The sequence below is a fragment of the Xyrauchen texanus genome, chromosome 41 (assembly GCF_025860055.1).
Source record: "Xyrauchen texanus isolate HMW12.3.18 chromosome 41, RBS_HiC_50CHRs, whole genome shotgun sequence".
In the NCBI taxonomy this organism is placed as follows: Eukaryota; Metazoa; Chordata; class Actinopteri; order Cypriniformes; family Catostomidae; genus Xyrauchen; species Xyrauchen texanus.
In genome coordinates this window covers 19,338,070-19,361,167 of record NC_068316.1, presented here as the reverse complement: position 1 = coordinate 19,361,167, position 23,098 = coordinate 19,338,070, and the positions used below count along the sequence as shown (strand labels likewise).

The window sequence follows — 23,098 nt, the reverse complement described above, 5'->3', positions numbered from 1 at the left end:
ACCATCTCCTTTTGTTTTCTACATATGAATGTCAAATGGTTTTGCAACATTTTGAGGGTGAGTGAATGATGATAGATTTGTTTTTATTTTGTGAACTATCCCTTGAAGAAAGTAAATAAGGTCAATGTTGTCTTTAATAATATGTTGTCATTTCTCTCTCTTTCTCCTCATAGATTTCCAGTCATGTCTGATCTGCGTAGCGCGGCGAGTACCCATGAAAGAGAGACCCATGCTCCCCACGCACGAGAGCTTCACCACCCGCCAAGACCTCCAAGGTAACCATGCCAACGCTGCCCCTCTCCGCTTGCACGCTTCAAAGGGTGTTTGCGTTACAGTTTTTTTTTTTACTCATCTGAGTGAACAGCCCCTCGTTTAAAATAACAAAGACTCAAACTTAAACCTCAAAAGACCGCTTTTAATGACAACAGCTGGATTTGACGCCCAGTTTTACAGTGTAAACCTTTGAAACGTTTTGTCACAGTTCTATTCATTTAGGGAAGTGAAGCGTAGGTCGCCTCCCAGGGCAAGTGTAGACATCTCTGCATGGGTTCTGAATTTGAATGTGGCCCTTCATGATAGCATGCTGATCTACATTTGAAAATGTTAAAAAATAGGTTTAATTCGGTCGTGTGCCAAAAGTGATATTGCCCATTGAGAGTCTTTACAGTCATACCAACCACACCTGTTGTCACAATCTGATCTTTTATTTTTATCTTTTTGTAGGTAAGATCACCTCGCTGGACACCAGTCTTTTACGAGCGTCTATGAAGCCAGGCTGGGAAGATTTGGTGAGGAGATGCATTCAGCGCTTTCACCTGCAGAATGACGGAGACATGTCATTTGCCAAGAGACATCAGCAAGAAGGTACTGAATCTCTCATTAACCCATTTTTAAATCAATAGTATTCATCTGTTTCTTACATACATGCAGCCTTAGCCCTAAATTCCCTTCTGTTCCTTTATTTAAAATGCAAGCCTCTTGCTTGTTAAAGAAATAGATCACAGATTAAGGAAAATTCTATATGACTTCCTTAAAGATAAGTTGAGCAGATTGTTGACGCTGCTTTTACATGCATTAATAGCAGACAGTGTCAAAAACACAATAAAAGCACCATAAAAGTAGTTCATGTGACACCTGCACTATATTCCAAGTCCTTCTAAGTCATATGATAGCTTTTTGTGAAGAACAAACCTGAAATTTATGTCTTTATTCACTGAAAATGATCCCCTCCACCATAGCTTTCAAATATCAAAAGGTTATATTTGTGATGCAGCTTTATGTTGCAGTGTTTCTCAAAATAATTTTTAATGTGTGTGTTTGTGTGTAGTGTTAAGGCATGGACAGGCCTTCAGTCCCATCTACCGGTTTTCCTTGTCCGACGGGACTATCGTCTCTGCTCACACCAAGAGCAAGCTGGTTCGCTCACCTGCCACCAATGAGCCGCAGCTCTACATGTCTCTGCACATCTTACAGAGGTACCTGCTACCCAACTGCATGGCTCACAGCGTGTGCCTGTGCTAGAGTTATGCTGTCTGTGTTTATGTCTGAATTTGTGTTTTTAACATAAAAGCAATGGTGTGCTTCTGTGTGTGTTTGTGTGTGTCTGTGTAAACTACCTGCATGAGTACACTTCCAGTCAAAGGTTTGAAACTTTTGGCTAATAGTGTATGTGCTGTAATATGTGACCTCTCAGTTTCTTGTATGATTCGGTTCTATGTGTGTGAGCAGTTGGTCGAAACTTGTTTTCGAGATTTGACAAGCCCAGTTAATGGCCATATACTGAAACCTCATGTGAGAAGGTTCGGCCATGTTTTCCCAGAGGCCGAAGCTGGTCTCTAAACATTCCATCACTACCAAGAATAACAAACTCCCTCAAGTTACAGCTACACATTGGCAAGCAACTTAATTTCACTCTTGATAATATCTCTGAATTTGATTCTGATTTTATTAAATAGAGTTACTAATTACAAGCAACTCTTCTTTTAAAGGAATAGTTTACCCAAAAATGAAAATTCTGTCATTTATTTATTCACCTCATGTCATTTCTAACTTAGCTGCTGCTGTGGAACACGAAGAATGTACTGGTTGCTCTTTTCCATGCAGTTATAGCTTTGAAAACCATTTAAAAAAAAAAGAACAATACATTTCACATAAAAGTTATCCATAACACTCATGCACTATATACTTGGTCTTCTGAAGTCAAGTGAAAGATTGAAGAACAGACTGGCCTTTATGTTGTATTCACTGAAAATCTTGACATCCGCACAAGCTGACTACATTCATGAGAGAATTGGTGATGTCCGTTGTGTTGGTTCAAGTCTACCTTAGTCGAGTCAGAGTTCAGACTGATCTGAAATGAACTGACTCAATGATCCAATCGCAGCAGTTCCTCGAAATTAACAGCTCACTGGAGGGTAAGAAGATCAGTAAATAAATACTTTTCAGTACTCTGGGAGAGAAACAAATTGACATTTCGACAAACATGCAAAGCTATCGTATGACTTAAGAGAACTTATAGCATCCGAGTGATATGGACCAACTTAATGAATTAAATGATGACAGAATTTCAAATTTGGGTTGAACTATTCCTTTAACTATTTTTTTCTCTGAGAGAATCTTGGTACAATCAGACATCACAATATCCTCTTGGACCAAATTAGGTGTCATGTATTGACCGACCAACGGTTGGCCAAGTAAAGCCTGGATCCACTGCAGGCAGTTGTGAACACAGATTCATATGTCTCTCACAGCGTACAAGGGAGAAACACAGCCTTGCTTTCTGAGACAACATTGTCAGTGTTGAGCACAGATAAACACAACTCAGAGTGAGCTCACGTGGGGGGTTTGTCTTAAGCACGGCATCTCTAGCACAATAACACTTAGTATAGCTTGCCCATTGATTCATCATGCATGCTCTGAACAAAGGCATCTCTATACATTTAAAGAGGCCCTATTATGCTTTTTGGGATTTTATCTTTCCTTTAGTGTGTAATTTAGCTGTTTGTGCATGTAAACTGTCTGCAAAGTTACAAAGCACAAAGGGAGTTACTCTCTCCCACAGAAAACACTGCTCCTGAACTGCCTGAAACTCCTGGTTTTCAGTCCAGCCATTTCTTCTGTGACTTCGCTATGTCACTATGTAACACATTTGCATAATGCTTGCCTAAAGGCTACTTTAAGCTGAACCTCTGTTATGGTAAGGCGTTACATTTCCTACACATGCTCTAAGTGGTTGACCAATTACAACACACTGTGCCAGCTGACCAATCAGAGCAGACTGGGCTTTTTGGAAAGGGGGCTTTAAAGAGACTGAGCGTTTCAGACAGAGGGTGAAAAGAGGTGCTGCAGCAATGTACAGTTTGAGAAAAATAATGTGTTTTTTGAACATTAATGCATGGAAACCTATTGCAAAGCACATTTTTAGCATTTAGTTGCTGAAAGGTTTACACACTCTGAGGTGATTTTTAACATTAGAGAGTGATACAACTGCATAGCACTGTGTTTTCCTTGTCTCATGGCTTGTTTTGAATGTTGGGCACTGCTGTTTTTCTTTGATAACATTTCCCATCTTTTAACCTCTTCAACTCAAACATACTGTACTTTAGTTAATCAAAGCTCTTTGTTCCGGGCGCTGGGCGAACTGTTTCCTGCCTATAAGATTCATTTAAATAATTGCACTGGATAACTGTAATGAAATAATTTCAATAGAATTACTCTGCTTTGCTTGGAAATCAATATTATTTACTTGGGTCCTAATTAACCCCATTGTCAACAGTGGCACGTTGCAGCCTTGTAAGACTGGCATGGCCAGTTTATTTTATATTTTTTTTGTCTCGCTACCTCTCTCCCTCCTCTATATTTTATTCTCTCTGTATTTGTCCATTTATTTTAAAAATCATTAAAACTATATTTTACCTTTTTTTTGTGAAATGTGAGATCATAAATGGTCTGCACTTATATAGCACTTTTTTTTTTCCTTAGAGGTTACCAAAGTGCTTTACACTGTGTCCCAATCACCCATTCACACACATTCTTACACCAATGACGGCAGAGCTACCATACAAGGCGCTAGCCTACTATTGGGAGCAACTTGGGGTTCAGTGTCTTGCCCAAGGACACTTCGGCATGTGGAGTCGTGTGGGCTGGTAATCGAAACCGCCAACCCTGCGATTGGCAGCCGACCCGCTCTACTACCTGAGCCACAGCCGCCCAGATGGTGCCTGGGAGTTTGCCATGGTGTTACTATTTGGTTGCTAAGGTGTTTTTGGTGGTTGCTGAGTGGTTTCTAGGGTGTTATGGGTCTTTGCTAGGTGGCTGCCTACTGGTCAGAGCTAAAAAGAGCCAAAGTTTCTATGATATTCTGGTCCCTAGATATGGCTCATGTCCGCCTTTAAATGTAAATATTTAATCATTTTCTACCATTTTTTCATAAGCCCAATCACTAAGCGAAGTTTCATTGCATAGAAATTTAATAGCACAGCTTTCCTGAACAAGTGACATGACTTAAGATATTGTTCATTCTCCTAGCACAAATGGTACAGGATAAGTTACGCTGAAGTTTGACACATAAGGGGATTAGGGGTTGGTTCAAATCCCGACCCTAACTATGAGCAATAGTAATAGTGATGCTTGCCTTAGCAAGCACTACTAATTATGTGTTTTATGTTCGTAATGCATTATCCTTGTAATCCTTTGGTTTGTCTTTGTCTGTAAAGCTATGTTTGAACTGTGTGTGCTGTGCAAAGCAGCGTAACCTGAATAATTATATTCTTCAGATAATCCTCTGGTGACTGTAATAGCTGTAATAATGCATATTTCATTTTGTTTCTTTGCAGGGAGCAGCCTGTCTGTGGCATGAACCCAGATCTTGGAGCTGCTCAGGCTATGGGCAAACCCATGAACCCCATGAGCTCACCCAACACAGCTGGTTCCTCTGGGGGCCCCCAGGGGCAGGACGCCACTGTCAGTAGCAACACCTCCATCTTCCCCTCCCCTGGTGGCCAGAAAGAGCCTGGTGCTATCGGCCCTGTGCAGGGTCACCGTTTTGGTTGCCCAGGGACTATGAGCTACACTGCAGCCATGCAGGCTGCCACCCCTCAGGGCAGTGGCTATCCACTGAAGCTGAGTAGCCCATCTCAGGGCAGTCCGGGCATGCTGTCTCCACGCCACCGCGCCAGTCCTGGACTGGCAGGCTCACCCCGCTTGCCTCCGCCCCAATTCTCTCCAGTGGGCAATCTGCATTCACCTGTAAGCATGTGTAATAGCAGTACGGGTGGCAACGGTGGGGCAGGTGGTAACCATGGTTACACAAGCAGTTCCCTTAATGCCCTACAGGCGCTGAGCGAGTGCCACGGCGTGAGCCTCGGCCAATCACTGGGCTCACCCGATATGAAGTTGGGGTCACCAACTGGATTGGGCGTCAATCCTCACCTATTGAAAAAAATGGGAGCCTCTGAATCATTTGGAGAGCAGGGCCAATCTGAGCCAGGTGTTGCAGGACAGGACGACGACATTGAACTGCCAAAAGATGAAAAGGGCAGCCTCGGCCAGTTTAACAACCTTGACGGTAGTGACCCGCAAAACCGTCTACGTGACAACAAAGGCCATACTAAACTCCTACAGCTCCTCACCACTAAAACTGAGCCGATCGAGTCCACCTCACCCCCTCCAGGGGCCGGCGGAGATCCTGGCTGTAAGGACCCTGGAAATGGTGGCATGGGCACACAAGCTGGAGCAGGAGCGGGGTCACATGCTACCTCCTTAAAGGAGAAGCACAAGATTCTTCATAGACTTCTTCAGAACAGCTCGTCGCCCGTCGATCTGGCCAAACTCACAGCCGAGGCCACGGGGAAGGAACTTTGTCAGGATTCTGCGGGTAGAGGGACAAATGTGGCAGATTTGGCCATTAAACAGGAGCCCATCAGCCCTAAGAAGAAGGACAATGCCTTGCTGCGCTACCTACTGGATAAAGATGATAACGTACTCAGGGACAAAGGCATCAAGATGGAGCCTGGAGAGATAAAGGTGGAGGGCGGAAAGATGCCCGGAATCAAAACTGAGAAAACTGATGGCGGGTTCGACCGAGTGGAGCCGGTAAGTCAAAATTTATCCTATGTCTTATTTTGCAAGATTCGTTGATGCACTTTATTCCAAAGAAAATCCTGGTCTTCGTAGACTATTGGCTAAATTGAACCTGTAGCCAAATGTCTATTCTGTCTGTTTGCTGGAATACAGGAAAGATACTTTTCCGTCAGTGCACGTGTGTAATTGTTGTTTCGCATTGTCGCAAGAGGTAATGCCGATTCAAAAGCTCATCAGCCAGTGTGGTGACCGATACCACCAAATGTAAACATTCTGTACAACATTACTGTCTAACTTTCGTTCTCCTCTTTTCCTGTCTCTATGTGGGTGTGAAAGTGGAGCAAACAACAAATGTATAAACCGGCCAATGAAGCCCTAGATCGAGGCAGTATGGTAACAGCAGGGATATAAATGACTCAACCAGCTGGAGAGAGAGAGAGATAAAGCTAGAGAAAGAAAGTGAGAGCGAGCAACTTCTGCTCTCCCTCTCTCAGCTCTTCTGACACAGGAAGTTGATTCTGTGGGAAACTGGCAGGACTTTCTCAGTAGCAGCTCTGTGACATTTGAAAAAAAGCATCTCATTGCATCTCATCTGGCACAGCGGTTGGCACATGCCCTACTGAGCTGGCACCAAGCACCAATCAGGCCTGGCACAGAGGCGGTAAAGCGAGAAAACTGTCTGAGGCCAGGCAACAGAATAGAGAGATTAGCCTGTGTGTGTGTGTGTGTGTGTGTGTGTGTGTGTGTGTGTGTGTGTGTGTGTGTGTGTGTGTGTGTGTGTGAGTTTGTGTTCATAGGGCCTCCCTGGCCCCTTTTAAAAGCTGTTGATTGCCACGAATTGAGTCATAGTTGTCAAATCAAAGCAGCGGCCTACTGTAGTTAGCATAATGACCTCGCCACCCCTCGGTTACCAGGAAAAGACTGCAAGTTCCGCTAGAGAGGAACCCCTGACCTCACGGTCTCCACGACAGGGCCATTGAGAACATGAAGTACAGTGATGTCTGAAGCAGGGAAGCCACAGCGGGACAGAAAAAGTGATTCAGGAGATGCTCAGGCACGAACTCACAGAAAACCAGAGCATTTAGAGCAGGAAAAAACTGAATTAGTGAGAATGAGGGAGAAAGACAAGAGTAGGATGAAATATGGGGGGAGTGAAGAAAAAAAGTAGAGGGAGAGCAGAGAGGAGAAATAGAAAGAGAGGCTCGGTTCCAAACCTAGTGAGCTGCCTACGTGGAAAGCATTTTTAGGTATCAATGGTGTGCTCAAGACACACTGTTCCAAACAGTAGGCAGGAAATTATGCTAACTTAAGATGATTTGTTTTGGCCAAAATCTAGCAGCACTGTATGTGTCTTTTGTGGAAAGGGAGTGAAAGGCTATATTGGCATACTACTGTCCTGCATGCGGCATAATATACACTGTATAATGCATTTTATTTAAAAAATGCAACAGGAACCATTATGTGATGATTAATATTTCAAACATTAGTATGCTTCATTGTCACATGGCTTTGTTATATTGCATGTTTAATTCAATGAGTGACGTCCGGTTATCATCTCTGCAATAGAAACAGTTATTTTCCATTTTTAATCAAATTCAGTTTTTAAAAAAACTCTTTGCAGTCCAATAAAATAACAATAAATTAAAAAGTAGATTTTAAAAACTGTGGATGATATGACTACCGTTCATTCATCACACTATATTTGGCAAATGTAATTGGGCATCCAGATATTCCATGCAAATAAAACATTTGCATACTGCCCAGTGGAGGTCTGCACAGACCTTAAGTTAAATCCCCAACCCGACCCATATCAGAGACCTTATGAACCAACACCGGTACCGTCAAATTTTAAGCCCAAACCCGAAATCACTCACTCTCTTTACAATTTGCTCACCAAGCATGTAAATGTGTTGCAGATGTGCATGTTTTATATCATTTAAATATTGTAAGCAACATTCGTAATAGTATATTAACAATAAACATGCACAGTTTTATCAAGGCACGGCATGCTCTCATCTTACCAGATGAAAAGAAAAACAACATTGACATACTGTTTATCAAGCACTCTTTGATGAGTGAGAAACAATCTGGAATCATGTGTAACAATGTAACTGTCACATGAAGTCCTCTTTGCAGCCTGAACAGAACGCAGGGATCTTTTTTTTTTCTCTTTTTTTTATTGAAGTTCTTTTTAAGTTGTGACGAAAGCATGCAGCACAACAATCAAAGACATTTGGCCAACACGTTTACACAGATAAACCGTTGGAAAAACAGCTTAGACGCACGCAAAAATACATTCGGTGTGAACCCCCTAAAACTCATCTGTTCCCAAGTGTCATTTTTCATTAATTACAAACTCGAACAGTCACAAACACGAAGTTATACTTGAAAAATTGATCCGAACCCTGCCAAAAACCCAACAATGTCTTGGGTCCAATTGGGCTCAGGTTGGGTAGCAGACCTCTACTATCTAGTGAATTTTGCCGATACAATAACTAAGGTGGTGGTAAAGGCTAATAACAGATTTTTTTTTGTCTTTTCTTACTATAATGGGTACAGACATTGAGGCTACAAGAGTTCAAAATGAATAAAATCCTAAAAACAGTTTATTGTGCATTAATAACCAGAAAAATTCAGATTTGGTGCATACGGTGGGACTTTTAACCATAAACAAGCCCGTAAACGTACTGGGATGCCGTTATAATGCTCTGGATGTAAGTATTTAACAAATTAAGCTTTTTATATCCTAAATATTAACCAGAGGCTTATTGATGAGGAATAATCAATAAATAAAAAAACTATCGGAAACCATCGGCATAGATTTAGCAGATAACCAGTAGTTACAAAAAAGCAACTATCTACACTAATGAATCGGTAAAACCAATATATCAGTCTTCTCTAAACTCTACTTTACACAGTATGCATATGGAAATAGTACAAGTAATATGGTAGTACACTATTATAGTATACTGTACTACTAGTATACTACAAATAAAGCCACATTTTTCATCCAAGATGGCAGTTATTTTACCCAATATGTGTGTGCTATGTACAGCATGTGCAAAGTTGTTAGCTTAGCAACATTCTAACGTCAATCTAAAGTCCCTTTAAGGCAAGCCAGGTCACTCAGCAGCCATAATCATAATACCTCCAGGTAGCTATTTTCTAACTCCAGTTCCTATTTACTTAAAGGGGGAAAGACCTAAATCTCCAAAGCAGTTGGTCAAGATTACGATCAAATAAAATATTTAAAATGAGCAAGAAAGTCTGACAACAATGAAAAAAAAAAAACACAGCTAATGTGCTTGCACATTCTCGAGTTATGTGTGCAGAACATGTGAGTGAACATTAATACAATTGCTGCGCATGAAGAGCACTTGAAATCAGTAACTGTGGTTCCATGACGGTTAGGATGCTGCCTTAGAAAGTAGCTGTCTATTGTAATTACGGCACTAGAGAGAGCACCAACAGTGACCTCTGGCAGGCTGGTGTGATATGAGCCCAGCTGAGGCTGAAGTGAAACCAGGATATGTATTAAAGGTCATGATAGAGTGAGAAAAACTGCTGCTCTGAGCGTGTGGATGTAAAGGGTTATTTTTATGTTACACTGTTGGCTTCCAAATAAAAGCCATCATTAACTCTGGACAGCATGCCTTTCAATAATGCAGTTTTTGTCAGGCGGTAAAAATGACCCAGTTTCACAAATCTTTGTCACCCAGGCAGCTGTGGCTTCAGTCGCACTATTGACTAGTGTTTCTCTCTCTCTCTCTCTCTCTCTCTCACTATTGATCATTCAATCTCTCTCACATCCTGTTTTTCCTAGTTTGCATCTCTCTCTCTCTAGCTTTATTTCAAAACCTAGTGAGTTGCCAAATGGCTGTTCCAAAAGGTAGATACCCCTTAGATACTTTGTTTTGCCCCAAATCTAATGCAGCTCTGCATGGATCCTTCAAAGTGAAAATCCCTGACTTTTGCAACAAGCTCAGTGAAAATAATCTTCCAAGATTGCAAACAGAGACGAGGGAAAAATCAATTATAAACATATTGGTAACTCTTTCTTTTAATGTGTCCTTGTTACATATTGCATGTATTAACTATAGTAATAACAGCAGGGGTGGAAAGAGTACTGAAAAATAATACTCAAGTAAACATCTTAAAAGATGTAGTAGGAGTAGAGTAAAAGTACCTGTCCTAAAATCTATTCAAGTAAGCGTAAAAGAGTAGCTCATTTAAACATACTCATGAGTATTGAGTATTGATCTCTATGCTGCAATTTAAAAATGTAACACACATATCATAATTTACATTCCCTTTATGGCTGTTTGCCAGAAAGAATAAAAAAAATGTAGGTATTTTATAGGTGTTTGTGACTGAAAACTTTTAAAATACATCACTTATATATAATACTGTAAACACTACATGAATCTGATTTAAATAAATAAAAGGGTGACATGATTACAGAAATTAAAAGAAGAAAAAGTTATTTTAAATATCATAATGTATGAAACAATTAGAGTAAAATCAGTTTTTGTGTAGGGTCTAAATTTTCCTGTTACTCTTGCGCATAAAACACGTTCAAAACAATACAAGGAATGCAAAACAAAATATATAAACATTATGAAAACCCACTAAAAAAGCAGGGTCACTTGGTGCGTTATGTCCCGCACAATAGAGGGGGTAGAGCAGTTGTTTGGGACAGGGGCCACATAAGGCTTCAAAGGAATAATTCACACAAAAATGAAAATTCTCTCATTATTTACTCACCCTCATGCCATCTCAGATGTGTATGACTTTCTTTCTTCAGCAGAACACAAATTAAGATTTTTAGAAGAATATCTCAGATACGATGCAAGTGAATGTGTGCCAACATTTTGAAGCTCCAAAAATCACAGAAGTCAGCATAAAGTAGCATAATCCATGTGACTCCAGTGGTTAAATCCATGTCTTCAGAAGATATATGATAGGTTTGATGAGAAACAGTATTTATCAATATTTAAGTACATTTTTACTATAAATTCACCTCCCTGCTCAGTCAATGTCCACTTTAACTTTCACATTCTTCTTCATTCTTCATGCATATTGCTATCTAATGGACAGGGTGTAGAATTTCTAGAAACAATTGACTTAAATATTGATTTGTTTCTCACCCACACCTATCATATCACATCTGAAGATATGGATTTAACCACTTGAGTCATATGGATTACTTTTATACTGCATTTATGTGCTTTGTGGAGCATCAACATGTTGGCATCCATTCACTTGTATTGTAGGGACCTACAGAGCTGAAATATTCATCTAAAAAAAAGTCATACACATCTGGGATGGCATGTGGGTGATTAAATGATAAGACAGTTTTCATTTTTGAGTGAACTATTTCTTTAAGTAGCACATGGGGGACCACATGTACTCTTTTTGAGATACAATGTTCAACATTGATTTAGTTCTTGTATCTTTTAAGCCCATAAATAGCTGTGTTCTCATTCTAATGCATGATGCACAATTTTCTGAAGTTTGTGACGGGTGGAATGTTCTGCTAAAGTATTGCTCTACAAAGGTTGATACTTTTCTATCAGGCATTAGAAGAAACATGATAAAGGCTGAGCAAAATTATAAATTATTTTATCATCTCTACTTTCCTGGAAATTTATTATACAAATTAACACTCTCTACATCAAGGGTTTTATTATTATGCAAATTAAAAAAAACTAACAGTATTATTTCAAAGTATCACTGTTTTATTCTATTACATTAATACTTTTAAAGCTACTCAAGTTATTCAGCCAAAAGTAGTGAGTGGTTTTCTCGTTTCCTTGTTGTTTGATTTATAGCCTTTATGTGACATAGCCTACTAGACAGTGCTTAATTGGGGTACATGTACACTTCAAGTCCAACATTTTGATGCAAATACGCTTTTTGTTTACGTTCACTTTCAACCAAACCGACTTCGTTTACATTAATGTCTCATCAAGACATGCATTGGCAGAATTATACATTTGATTTGATCATTTAGGCATAAGTGCACAAACATTAGCTGCCTGTCAGTCAAACAGCAAGCAGCTAGAGACATCAGGAAATAAAAAGTAAATCTTTTATATTTTGTCTAGATCAAACAACCAGTGGTGCTCTTGCTATTGCGATCGATGTAATAAACACCCCTGTTCTAGATGTAGAATATAGACTAAGTGTAGAAAATTACTCAAAAGTTTATCATCTCTTTTTTTATTTTTCAGATAAACATTTGCAACATAAACAAGTTTACCCTGATTTAAAAATTTCTTCAAATTAGAGACAGGATTAATGCTGATATCTGGCTTGAGCAAGTTAAACTCACATGACACAATCATGCAATTGGCCTTTTTCATTACGAAAAGCCCTTTCAGGTGTTGAACAGTGCTTGAGGCATCCTCCACAGTTGGTGCCAAATCTAGAACTGCTGTTCAAGTGTGTGATTTGATTTGACGGGAGTCACAAGACTCTCTGTAGCCAATCACGTTGATTGATAAAAATAAAATCAGGACAGAGAAGTAGCGAACATAGCGTGGGAAAATAGCGCAGTATAAGTACAGTTACAGCACGTAAAATGAACTCAGTAAAAGTAGACCATTTTTAAACTACTTAAAGTACAATTCCTGGGAAAACTACTTAATTACAGTGTTGTGAGTATTTGTAATTCGTTACTTTACACCAGCCTTTCTCAAACTTTTTTCAGTCAGGGCACCTTTCAATAGTGCATAAAATCTCAAGGCACCCCAGTGTAAAATATAATTTAAAAACACTGCATAACCCAAATGTAAATGCAAATGTCCTGTTTATTTAGACAGAACAGTAATGAACAGAGCATAATACGAACTGTAAATAACAATAACAATAATAATAACAACTTTATAGCACCTTTAAAAACACAAGTTTGCAAAGTAATTCACAAAATAATTAATCAGAGACACAAATGCCATAAAACCGTAAGAGGTGGACCGCCCAATACAAGAACCCAACAACAAATCCAGACCAGGAGAACTAAAATGAAGTGCAGGATGCAGTTAAAATAAAATAAAAAGGGGCAGACATGAAAAAAATATATATACAATACGATAAGAAAAAGATGCATGTTAAAAAATGCACCAGAGATACTAAAAGTGGCCTAAATTCACGTTTATTTTTACGTTTCTGTCAGTCTGAGTTGTTGTTGCTATAACGCGTTGCTATGGGTTGCGCCACTTGCGTCAAGTTGTGTGTGTGTCTTGCTTCGGTCTTGTGAGACGGATTTTTGTGGTTAATTTTATATATATATATATATATATATATATATATATATATATATATATATTTATCTAAAATGAATTTACAATTTTATTAATACGTTCATATGTTTAAAAAGAAGAAGAATGTATTTATGTAAATTCAAATGTATTTATATATGAAATGTCAGATTTATTTTTATTTTTTTTTTATTTATTTTTTTAGCCTACGTAATTTTTTGGCGGCACCCCTGACACAGTCAGGGGGCACCCCAGTGTGCCGCGGCACCCACTTTGAGAAAGGCTGCTTTACACCACTGAATAACAGTAATTTATGCATAATTACAAGCAACTAACAATAAACAACAAACCCTTACCCCCTAACACTAAACCTATAGTAAGTAAATGTTGTTAATTAGTAATAATCAGTGTAAACTTGTGCAATTACACTGTAACAAGAACACTTTAAAATAAAGTGTAACCAACATATTTATTTAAATAGAATAAGAATAGATAAAAATATAGTCATATCTAATTAAAAATGTGACCGTTTTAGCCCTTAATATTGCCAACTATTCATACACATATATTCACATATGGGAAACGTGAGCAGTTTTAGAGCTTCAATTCATGGTGGGGGTTCCCCTCGAGTATTTCACCACCCAACTGGGGATGGCTTACCATCAGGTGTCTTGCCACTAAAATAGGCGTGTGAACATTGAATGTTGTGTTGTTAGCTTATCAACATGCTAACATCAACCCCATTGTGAGCCACATTTCTCTAGTGCACTTTACGCGAGGAGTACTATCGGTAATTTGTTTGGCTATGCAGAGATGCTGTCTGTGTAGGGCATTTCAAATCAGTCACTAATTTTGTTTAATGACAGCAAGGCAGCTAACTAGGTTTTGGAACAGAGTTTCACACTCAGTTAATTACAGCAAAAAGTTTTGGTGTTTCTGTTTCTGGACACACTGGTTTTTCTTGAGTCTGCTGCCATAGGTGTGTTTTGTATGTGCGTCTGTTTGTGCATCTGTTTGCATACTGTGACTAGCAGTTTCAGTATGTGCTTGCAGAGGTACATGTGTGTCTCTCCAACAGGAAGTATGACTCAGGATAGGATGTCACTCCTGTGCCCTTCCTACCCTTCCTTAAGAGAGCTCTAATCAGCAGCCTTACACCATTCCTCAGTTGCACACACACACACACACACACACACACAGTGCAGACAGCTGTCCCAACCCTGACACTGTCGCTTCATTAGTAGTTCCTCTGTGTACCAATTAACCCTTTAACCCCTCTTACCCCAGAAGTCCTATTCATGCCTGCATGACTAACAGCCCCCTGTCCCATCAAACTAGCTTTAAGATATCTAATTTCCTCCACTTGGACGAACGACTAAAATTTAGCATTATGTTAGAGATGTGGCTTAGCGGTTAGTGTACATGCTTTCATATGCTGAGCCATGGCGCTAATGCAGGCATAGTGTGTTTGAATTTTCTGGCAACAATTTACACATAAAATGTATCATATCTAACATTTAAATGTATGTAATTATGTATTATCATAATAAAGTGACTACATTTAAAATTGCCGATTTCTTGCCCTTTAGCAAGTATGCAAATCTGAGCGCTTGGCCAATGCGTTGCCAACATGCTGTTTGGTTGAACATGCTTAACAGGCGTTCTTGTGTTACTGTTCCGGAAACAAACCTCAGTACTCAACGGGTATTGAAAAGTATCATTCAAAAGTCTGTGCCATTAAGCTGGATATGATATTTAGATAAGTTTATATAAATATATTGGCTTTAACTGGCAAGCTTAGCAATATTCTCTTCAAACTGATGCTCCGCCATGACAGCAACTCACCGAAGTGGGCAGTTTATGCAAATGTCCTCTATAGCACCCCTTGTTGCAGCATTGAGATTACAATGCCTACTTGCATTGAGTTATTAGTTGCTGTCTGACACATTTTGGAATGCAACAACACATGCAATCAAGCTTGCAAAGCTAGAAGCACCTGCATTCACATACTTGGGTAGAATATGTATCAGCCTTAAGAAATGTGTCATTTCTGCACTACTAGTGCCACCAAACGGAGTAACACAAATTAAACGTAGTTTTCAAATAGCTTTCTGAATATGCCCTCTGTCTGCAGCTGATCAAACAAACAAATAGTCTCACCCACAACTCACGCTATTGGTTGAGTAAGTGTTGTTGTGTCTGGCTGGACTTGCCATTTAAAACAAACAGTAATTTGTATACCGCCCCGGAGACACAATGTTTAAAGTTTTGAAGAAAACGAACCTATGGATGGCATACTTATAGCTGTCTTTGCATATTATCTGGGAGAGGAGAAAGTATTTTAACATGAAAAAGTCATTTAATTCAGCTTTAATGCTTTATTTTTAGCAGTTTCTACATGTGCTTGCTTTTCATCAGCAAGTATCACATTCACATCATTTCTGAACATCATAAAATGGTTTTGCAAAAATAATGACACAGATAGTCCTGTCCAAACTCAGGCCAATTGTTGAGCCAATGTTACCATGCCAAGTCAGAATGTTAAAAAAACAAAGTGCCACTACTTTTTTTTTACTGAAGTATGTAATTTCTGCGACACCTCTGAACAGAATTGCAAAAATAAACATTGATCAAACAAAAAGACTCAACTCACGCATTGGTTATGTTGTTCGAATGGATGCAACAAAAACACAGTGTTTAAAGTTTTCAAAAAAATTAACCTATCTTACTTATAGTTGTCTCTGCGTTTTAAGCACTTAAATTACACTTGCCTGTGACAGCAGTCACAGGCAAGTGTAATTTATTTATAATGATAATACATTTACTTTATTTGATACATTAATACATTTGTTTTGATAGCATTTAACAATATATAATGTACCTAACTACTTCACCCCGACAGACTCTCAAATATGCATCAAAATGAACCATCCAGAAGTGTAATTTATCTTGGAATATGAATGTTAGATTGTGTTACTATAAGTTCTCCTGTATCTGATGAGAAACACAGGTCTCATAGATCTCCACACAGGGACATTTTTCACCATTGGCTCGACATCATGCTGACGTCAGCTCTCCCGCTGAGTGGTGAGCAAGTGATCCGTGGAGGTGCAGCTCAGTGCAATATACAGAATCCCTGCTAATGCACGGCTACCTTCCTGTCTGGACTGAGCAAGTATGCACTGACAATCTACAGGAGAGAGGCAAGAGAGGAAGAGAGTGATAATTGAAAAGAGGAACTGAAGGAGATGGCTGAAACAGAGCATGCGAGAGAGAAGAATAGAGGACAGTGAATAATCAGCAGCAGGTTTTCTCGAACTAGAGGGCAGCCAGGGACAGGTGGTGTGTGTGTGTGTGTGTGTGTGTGTGTGTGTGTGTGTGTGTGTGTAGAGAGAGAGAGAGAGAGAGAGAGAGAGAGAGAGAGTGAGTGAAAGAGAGTGGGAAAGAGCTTCCAAGTACTACACAAGGAGAGTGACCTCATTAAGCAGAACCTCCTCTCCACTCGCATCCTGTTTGTGCAGCCCTTTTCCTCCACATTACACTGACACGCAAATCAATGGCGAGAGAGACCGACGGCTTCATTAGACTGCAGAGATGCAGCATCACGACACACTACAGAATTAAATACAGCGTTCAAAGTTTGACCCTTAAAGGAATAGTTCACTCAAAAATGATAATAGTTTCATCATTTGCTCACCCCCATGTCATTCCAAACCTGTATGACTTTCTTCTGTGGAAAAGGAGATAATAGGCAGTATGTTATTCTCAGTCGCCTTTCACTTGCATCTCTTCTTCATCAAATGAAAGTGAATGGTGACAGGCATTCTGACCAACATTTTCTCTAATGTTCAGTGGAAGAAATAAAGCTATATGTGTGTTTGGAATGACATGAGGTTGAGTAAATGATGACAGAATTGTATGCGTGAACTGTCTCTTTAAAGAGCCATACTGTTATGGTTAATTTGTTAACAAAGAAAAATGATTTTCAAATATTTTGAAATTGTGAAATTTGAATTGACCATCATGGTCTGATTTTGTACATATGCTTGCTTAATTGAGATCTCTCCCTATCTGTAAAGATGCTATCGTCTAGAATATTCTAAAGGATTTTTTCAATCTGGTTGTTGCGCTTCTCTTGTGTCTGCTTTGTTGTAATAGAGACGTCATGTGTGCTGCCCCCTTGTGGTTGCTCAAAGATGTTTATAAAAAGTTTCAAAGCTAAGATCTCTATAGTAAATTCCAGATATGTTTAAATGGTAAACTGTAGAGTGCTTGTGTACCACATAGTTGATTTAGCTTTTATTTTAAATCTTTTAATAAAACAGTATGCATTTTTTATCTTTTCTGAAACACAGCATCACCTCAAGATAAACAAAAGTTGCTTATACAAATATTTGAGTCTGCATATTGCAATAAGAAAGTGTCTTTACTGAAGGGTTGTTCTGGTTGATCACTGAGAGACAAATTCCAAGTAATCCTGTTGGTGAGTTAAATAAAGTGAAATAAAATCGAAGATGTATTTAGAGTATGTTTTAAAGATGGTAAGGAACTGAACCATGGCAAATGAAGTAGTGTTCAGCTAGCCTCCTTTAACTCCATGTGAAATATGTCCTAGATTCCAGCACTGTGTGTATGTGTGTATGTGTGCGTGCGTGCGTGTGTACATGTGATAGAGAGAGAAAGAGGGGCGTGTTTCAGACTCTACAGCATTTTCCTGCTGAGGTCTAAATCCACAAGACTTTAAGAAACTAAACCCTTGTGCCTATAGAGGAAAATGGAAATGTATTTGTTTATGATAAGATGTATTCGATTCTCATATACAAGAAAAAAGGATTTTGTGTACATTTATTATTTTATATATAGATTTTTTTAACTTGTGCTAATCCAAGAGTATGTGTACATTTTGAGTGGTTGATAAATTTATCGAGTTTCGATGATGATTAAAGGGATAGTTCACCCAAAAATGAAAATTCTCTCATCATTTTCTCACCCTCATGCCATCCCAGATGTGCATGACTTTCTTTCTTCTGCAGAACACAAATATATCTCTGCTCTTTAGGTCAGTACAATGAAAGTGAACGGTGGCCAGAACTTTGAAGGTCCAAAAAACATATAAAGGCAGCATAGAAGTAATCAATAAAGACACCGGTGGTTGAATCTTCAGAAGAGATATGATAGGTGTGGGTGAGAAACACATCAATGTTTAAGTCCTTTTTTTTCTCCAATCAATCTCCACTTTCACATTCATCTTCTTTAGTTTTTTTGGCGATTTGCATTCTTTGTGCATATTGTCACGTACAGGCAGAGAGGAGAATTTAAATTAAAAAAGGACAAAAAAATGGTTCTGTTTCTCACCCACATGTGTCATATCGCTTCTGAAGATATGGATTTAACCACTGGAGTCGAATGGATTACTTTTATTCTGTATTTATAAGTTTTTTGGAGCTTAAAAGTTCTGGACACCATTCATTTGCATTGTGTAAACCTATAGTGCTGAAATATTCTTCATAAAATGTTTGTATGTGTTCAGCAGAATAAAGAATGTCATACACATCTGGAATGGCATGAGGGTGAGTTAATGATGAGAGAATTTTCATTTTTGGATGAACTATCCCTTTAAATTCCACCATTTAAAAATGCAATATGATTGCTCTTGTCAAGCATCACATATGGATTTTATTTATTAATAAATAAAAAGAAATTCTCTATGATTGGCCCTGTCAAAAAGTATGATTAGACAAATTACTTCAGGTGTCCTAATAAATGAAGATGACGCTAATTGATGATTCATAATTATGGCCACTTTAATAATATCACATGCAACAGTTTTCGCATAACATGATCAACACAGGAAGTTTTTACCCATTACTGTGATTTTGTGTCACATATAAACACTTTTTTTTCTCCGTTTTGCACAAGTGTTGTGCAGATGGCTGTTTTCATTTTGATGTCAAAAATTTTGTAATGTATTGTGTTAGACAACGAAAGCAAGCTCATTGTGAGTGTAAATAGATCTTGCAGTAGAAGGAAATCTAAAATTCACAAGCACATTATTTTCATATATCTTTTTTGATTGCATATATCTTGTTAGATTGATGACATGCATTTCAATATTTAAGTAAATTCAATTTCTTAATTAATATTTATAAGCTAATGAAATTGCTCTGTGTTGTAGTCGAGTGAGCTTGACGATATCCTGGATGATCTACAGAACAGTCAGTCGGGTCTGTTCTCAGAGCCTCGGCCCGTTTCTCTGCCTGCTGCCGTCGACAAGCAGTCAATCATCAATGACATCCTGCAGATGACCGGAGAGGGTGGAGCCACTGGCATGGGCCCCCAGCAACAGAGAGCACTACAAGCTGCGTGCCAACAGAGTGAGTAACACACACAGACACATCTCTGATGTCCATAACTCATGTATTGCGCTCATAACGTGATTTGTGAATGCAGAGCACTCCATGTATGTCACGCAACTATGCTGTCGCATGTAGAAGCGTGATTAAAGTGTGAGCCACTACTAGTCGTCATAGACATAGTGCATCAACTAATGACCCAAAGGACATGTAACATAGTTCAAACGGGGAGACCCCTCTCACATCAGATGTAGCACCAGCTTGTAAACAAATAGTTCTGTAATTGCACTCACATTTACACACACACACACCCTCTTAAACTTTAATGCAAGAAGATTAGGCCCAGTGTTACACATATTCAGTTTGGGCTTTGTCTTGTGTTTGTGTGATGTTTTATATAATCAACTACCTTAAGAACAAATTGTGTGACCTTTAACCAGCTCTTACGTCATAATCCAACCAGAGCTCATCTGAACGCAACTGTGAATGTCCCTTTGTGTTTACATCCATTTGTGTGTAAAATGTTGCATTCATTTCAATGGGAAATTTGTTGTGCTTGTGTTTCATGAAATAAGTCCATAATTAAACATACATTTTACAGAATCATTCACAAAAACATTTCAACCCCAATTATTATTATTATTATTATTATTATTGTTGTCAGTCCAAAAACTAGCATTCTGGAGAATATGGCTTTTTGTATTGAAAATGGTCATTGTGTTCTCTGACATTTAGCATCTCTTTACTGTGAATTTTGTTATTTACCTGACATTTACATACACACACTGTATGTTTGTATAGATTTTGGTGGTCCGCGGCCAGGTCAGCCAGGAAGAGCTCCTCCGGTGAGAAGTGTGTCTTTGGATATGAACATGCCAGGTAAAGGTGCTCAGGGTCAGTACACTCTGATGAGGAACAACAGCCCCTACACACTCATGCAGCAGCAAGGCATCATGGGAAACCACAATATCATGCCAAATCAACCCAACATGGTCAATGCAGGTGAGTTTATCTGGGGAAACAATATAATGTTTCAAATCCATTTATGTAGAAGCAATATATTTGCATGTGCAATAAAAAATAACTCTCAAGGAAAGACTCAGACTTAAGGAATTTTCACACCACAAACAAGACTTGAAACGTGCATTTGGCTGACGCTTTTATCCAAAGCGACTTACAGTGCACTTATTACAGGGACAATCCCCCCATAGCAACTTGGATTAAGTGTCTTGCTCAAGGACACAATGGTGGTGGCTGTGGGGATCGAACCAGCGACCTTCTGATTACCAGTGATGTGCTTTAGTCCACTACACCACCACCACTCTGTTTTAGAGAGAGGATTCGTAAGGACTTTTAACAATCCTGATTCAGATTCTGACATCTCTTAAAGATTCCATTTCCTTAAAAGTTCCATTGAAGAATCTCACATTAGGATGAAATAAGATTAAAAAAATATTTTATGCATTTATCTTCCTTAGGACTCAAAAAATATATCAAATCAGAGATAAATGCTAATATACAATTCTTGCAAAAGGACGTTTGACACAGACTTTTAAATTACTTTTCAAAGACATTATTTAGGCATAAATACAGTCCAATAATTGGTCTTACTGTAACTATTATTAAATAAATACACGGATTAAAAAAAACATGTAATTTGTAAGAAAAGAAAAGAACCATCTCAAAGTAATTTGTTCAGGAATAGAGTACACTGGTTACGTGGTGTGCTTCGTGCTGTAGGTTCAAAAGAACAACTCATAAGCAGTGTTGAGTAAACTACTCAAAGTAATCCATTGCAGATTACTTCCCTAACATTGCAATCAGAATAATTTACAGATTATTTAATGGGAATGTAATCAGATTACTAATTACATCACTTATATGTTACTTTCTAAAACCATCAAACATGCAAAAAATACAAATGTGAACTCGTACATTTAACAGTAAGATTTTGGTTTTTAGGTTAAATGAAATCAAAATGATGTTTGTATTTCCATTTTGATGTGTGTTCTCTACGATGGTTCGTTAGGGTGCTTGCTCGTTATCTGGCACAGCAAAGCAAATAGAAGTACTTCTAAGGAACATAATTCATTTTAAATGCCTTCTGCATAATGTTATTGATTTGGCGATAAATGTGTAATCCAAATAACATAATGGAATTCATGTCAGTAACTGTAATCAGATTACATAAATGTATAATGTAATGCATTACATTACTGCGTTATCACAAAATGTAATTAGAATACATTAACGTGTTAAGCTTTCTCTACGCTAGCTGATTTTTCCAATGATTTTCAGGTGTTATCTTTATTAGCATAATCACCAGCCAGACAGAGGGAGACAGAGCACCCATTAGCACCTCTCAGCAGGAGGTGTTAATCACTTGACCGTCGGGACTCCCTGCAGAGATAATGGCTTAAAGCACTGAAAAAACACGTTTTGTTTTAAAAATTGTTGTGTCACTGAGAAGAACTGACAAGCTGATTGGAATTTATTTTTTTATCACACTCAGCTGCATTTCATCACAAATGCTGATTATAATCCATAGTGATTCTGTCATTCTGCAGAAATAATACAAAAGCAACTAATGACATAAAAATAACCTTGACAGGCATTTTACAGTTTTGGAGCATTTTAAAATATAACCTTGTGAAAGCCACCCGAACCATGAAGAAAATGCAACATTGTAACTGTTTTAGCCCCTGTTTCGACACAATCAAGCAAGCTACAGGTCTGAAAACATCCCACTCTATTGCAATTGCAATTTTACGCATGTTGTTATTTTGGCGAGCTCCATGTGACAGGGATCAGAGAGATAGTTGCGGTGAGTTGTTATGTGTGTCACCCCTCCACCGTTTTTAATCGGCAAGTTTGTCATACCTCTGACTGAAGAGAGTGAGATCTCAGCAAAACAGTCTGAATGTGTGACACCCTTGGCCAAATCGAGTTGTTTTGAGTCTGCTAGTGTAGAGCCAGCTTTACTCCCAACACTGCTCATAAGAGTCATTCGTTCAGGAATCAGCCTACACTGGTTGAGCGATAGATTCAAAAGAACTGACTCATAAGAGTCATTCGTTCAGGAATCACCCTACACTGGTATAGCTATAGATTCAAAAGAACTGACTCATAAGAGTCATTCGTTCAGGAATCACCCTACACTGGTCGAGCTATAGATTCAAAAGAACTGACTCAATAGTCATTTGATTGGGAATTAGAGTACAGTGGTCGCGCTGTGTTTCACGCTGTAGATTCAAAAGAACTGGCTCATTAGAGTAATTTGTTCGGGAATCGGACTCCACTGGTCATGCTGTTTGTTTCAGATTTTAAATTTAAAACACTGAATTTTAAAAAAAAATTATAAATTAATTGGAGTACACTGGTTGTGCTGTGTGTTTCGCATTGATT

The 23,098-nt window shown here is 38.6% G+C and overlaps 1 protein-coding gene across 1 annotated transcript in view; it reads left to right on the top strand.

The window, feature by feature from the left end:
* Positions 1 to 23,098, top strand: part of LOC127633967 (nuclear receptor coactivator 2-like) — a 128,009-nt gene that overhangs the window by 85,961 nt on the left and 18,950 nt on the right. Inside the window, 6 exon segments of the mRNA XM_052113336.1 lie at positions 174 to 275; positions 724 to 864; positions 1,328 to 1,475; positions 4,836 to 6,093; positions 19,516 to 19,714; positions 20,495 to 20,695. Of these exon segments, the coding sequence (XP_051969296.1) occupies positions 174 to 275; positions 724 to 864; positions 1,328 to 1,475; positions 4,836 to 6,093; positions 19,516 to 19,714; positions 20,495 to 20,695 (2,049 nt within the window).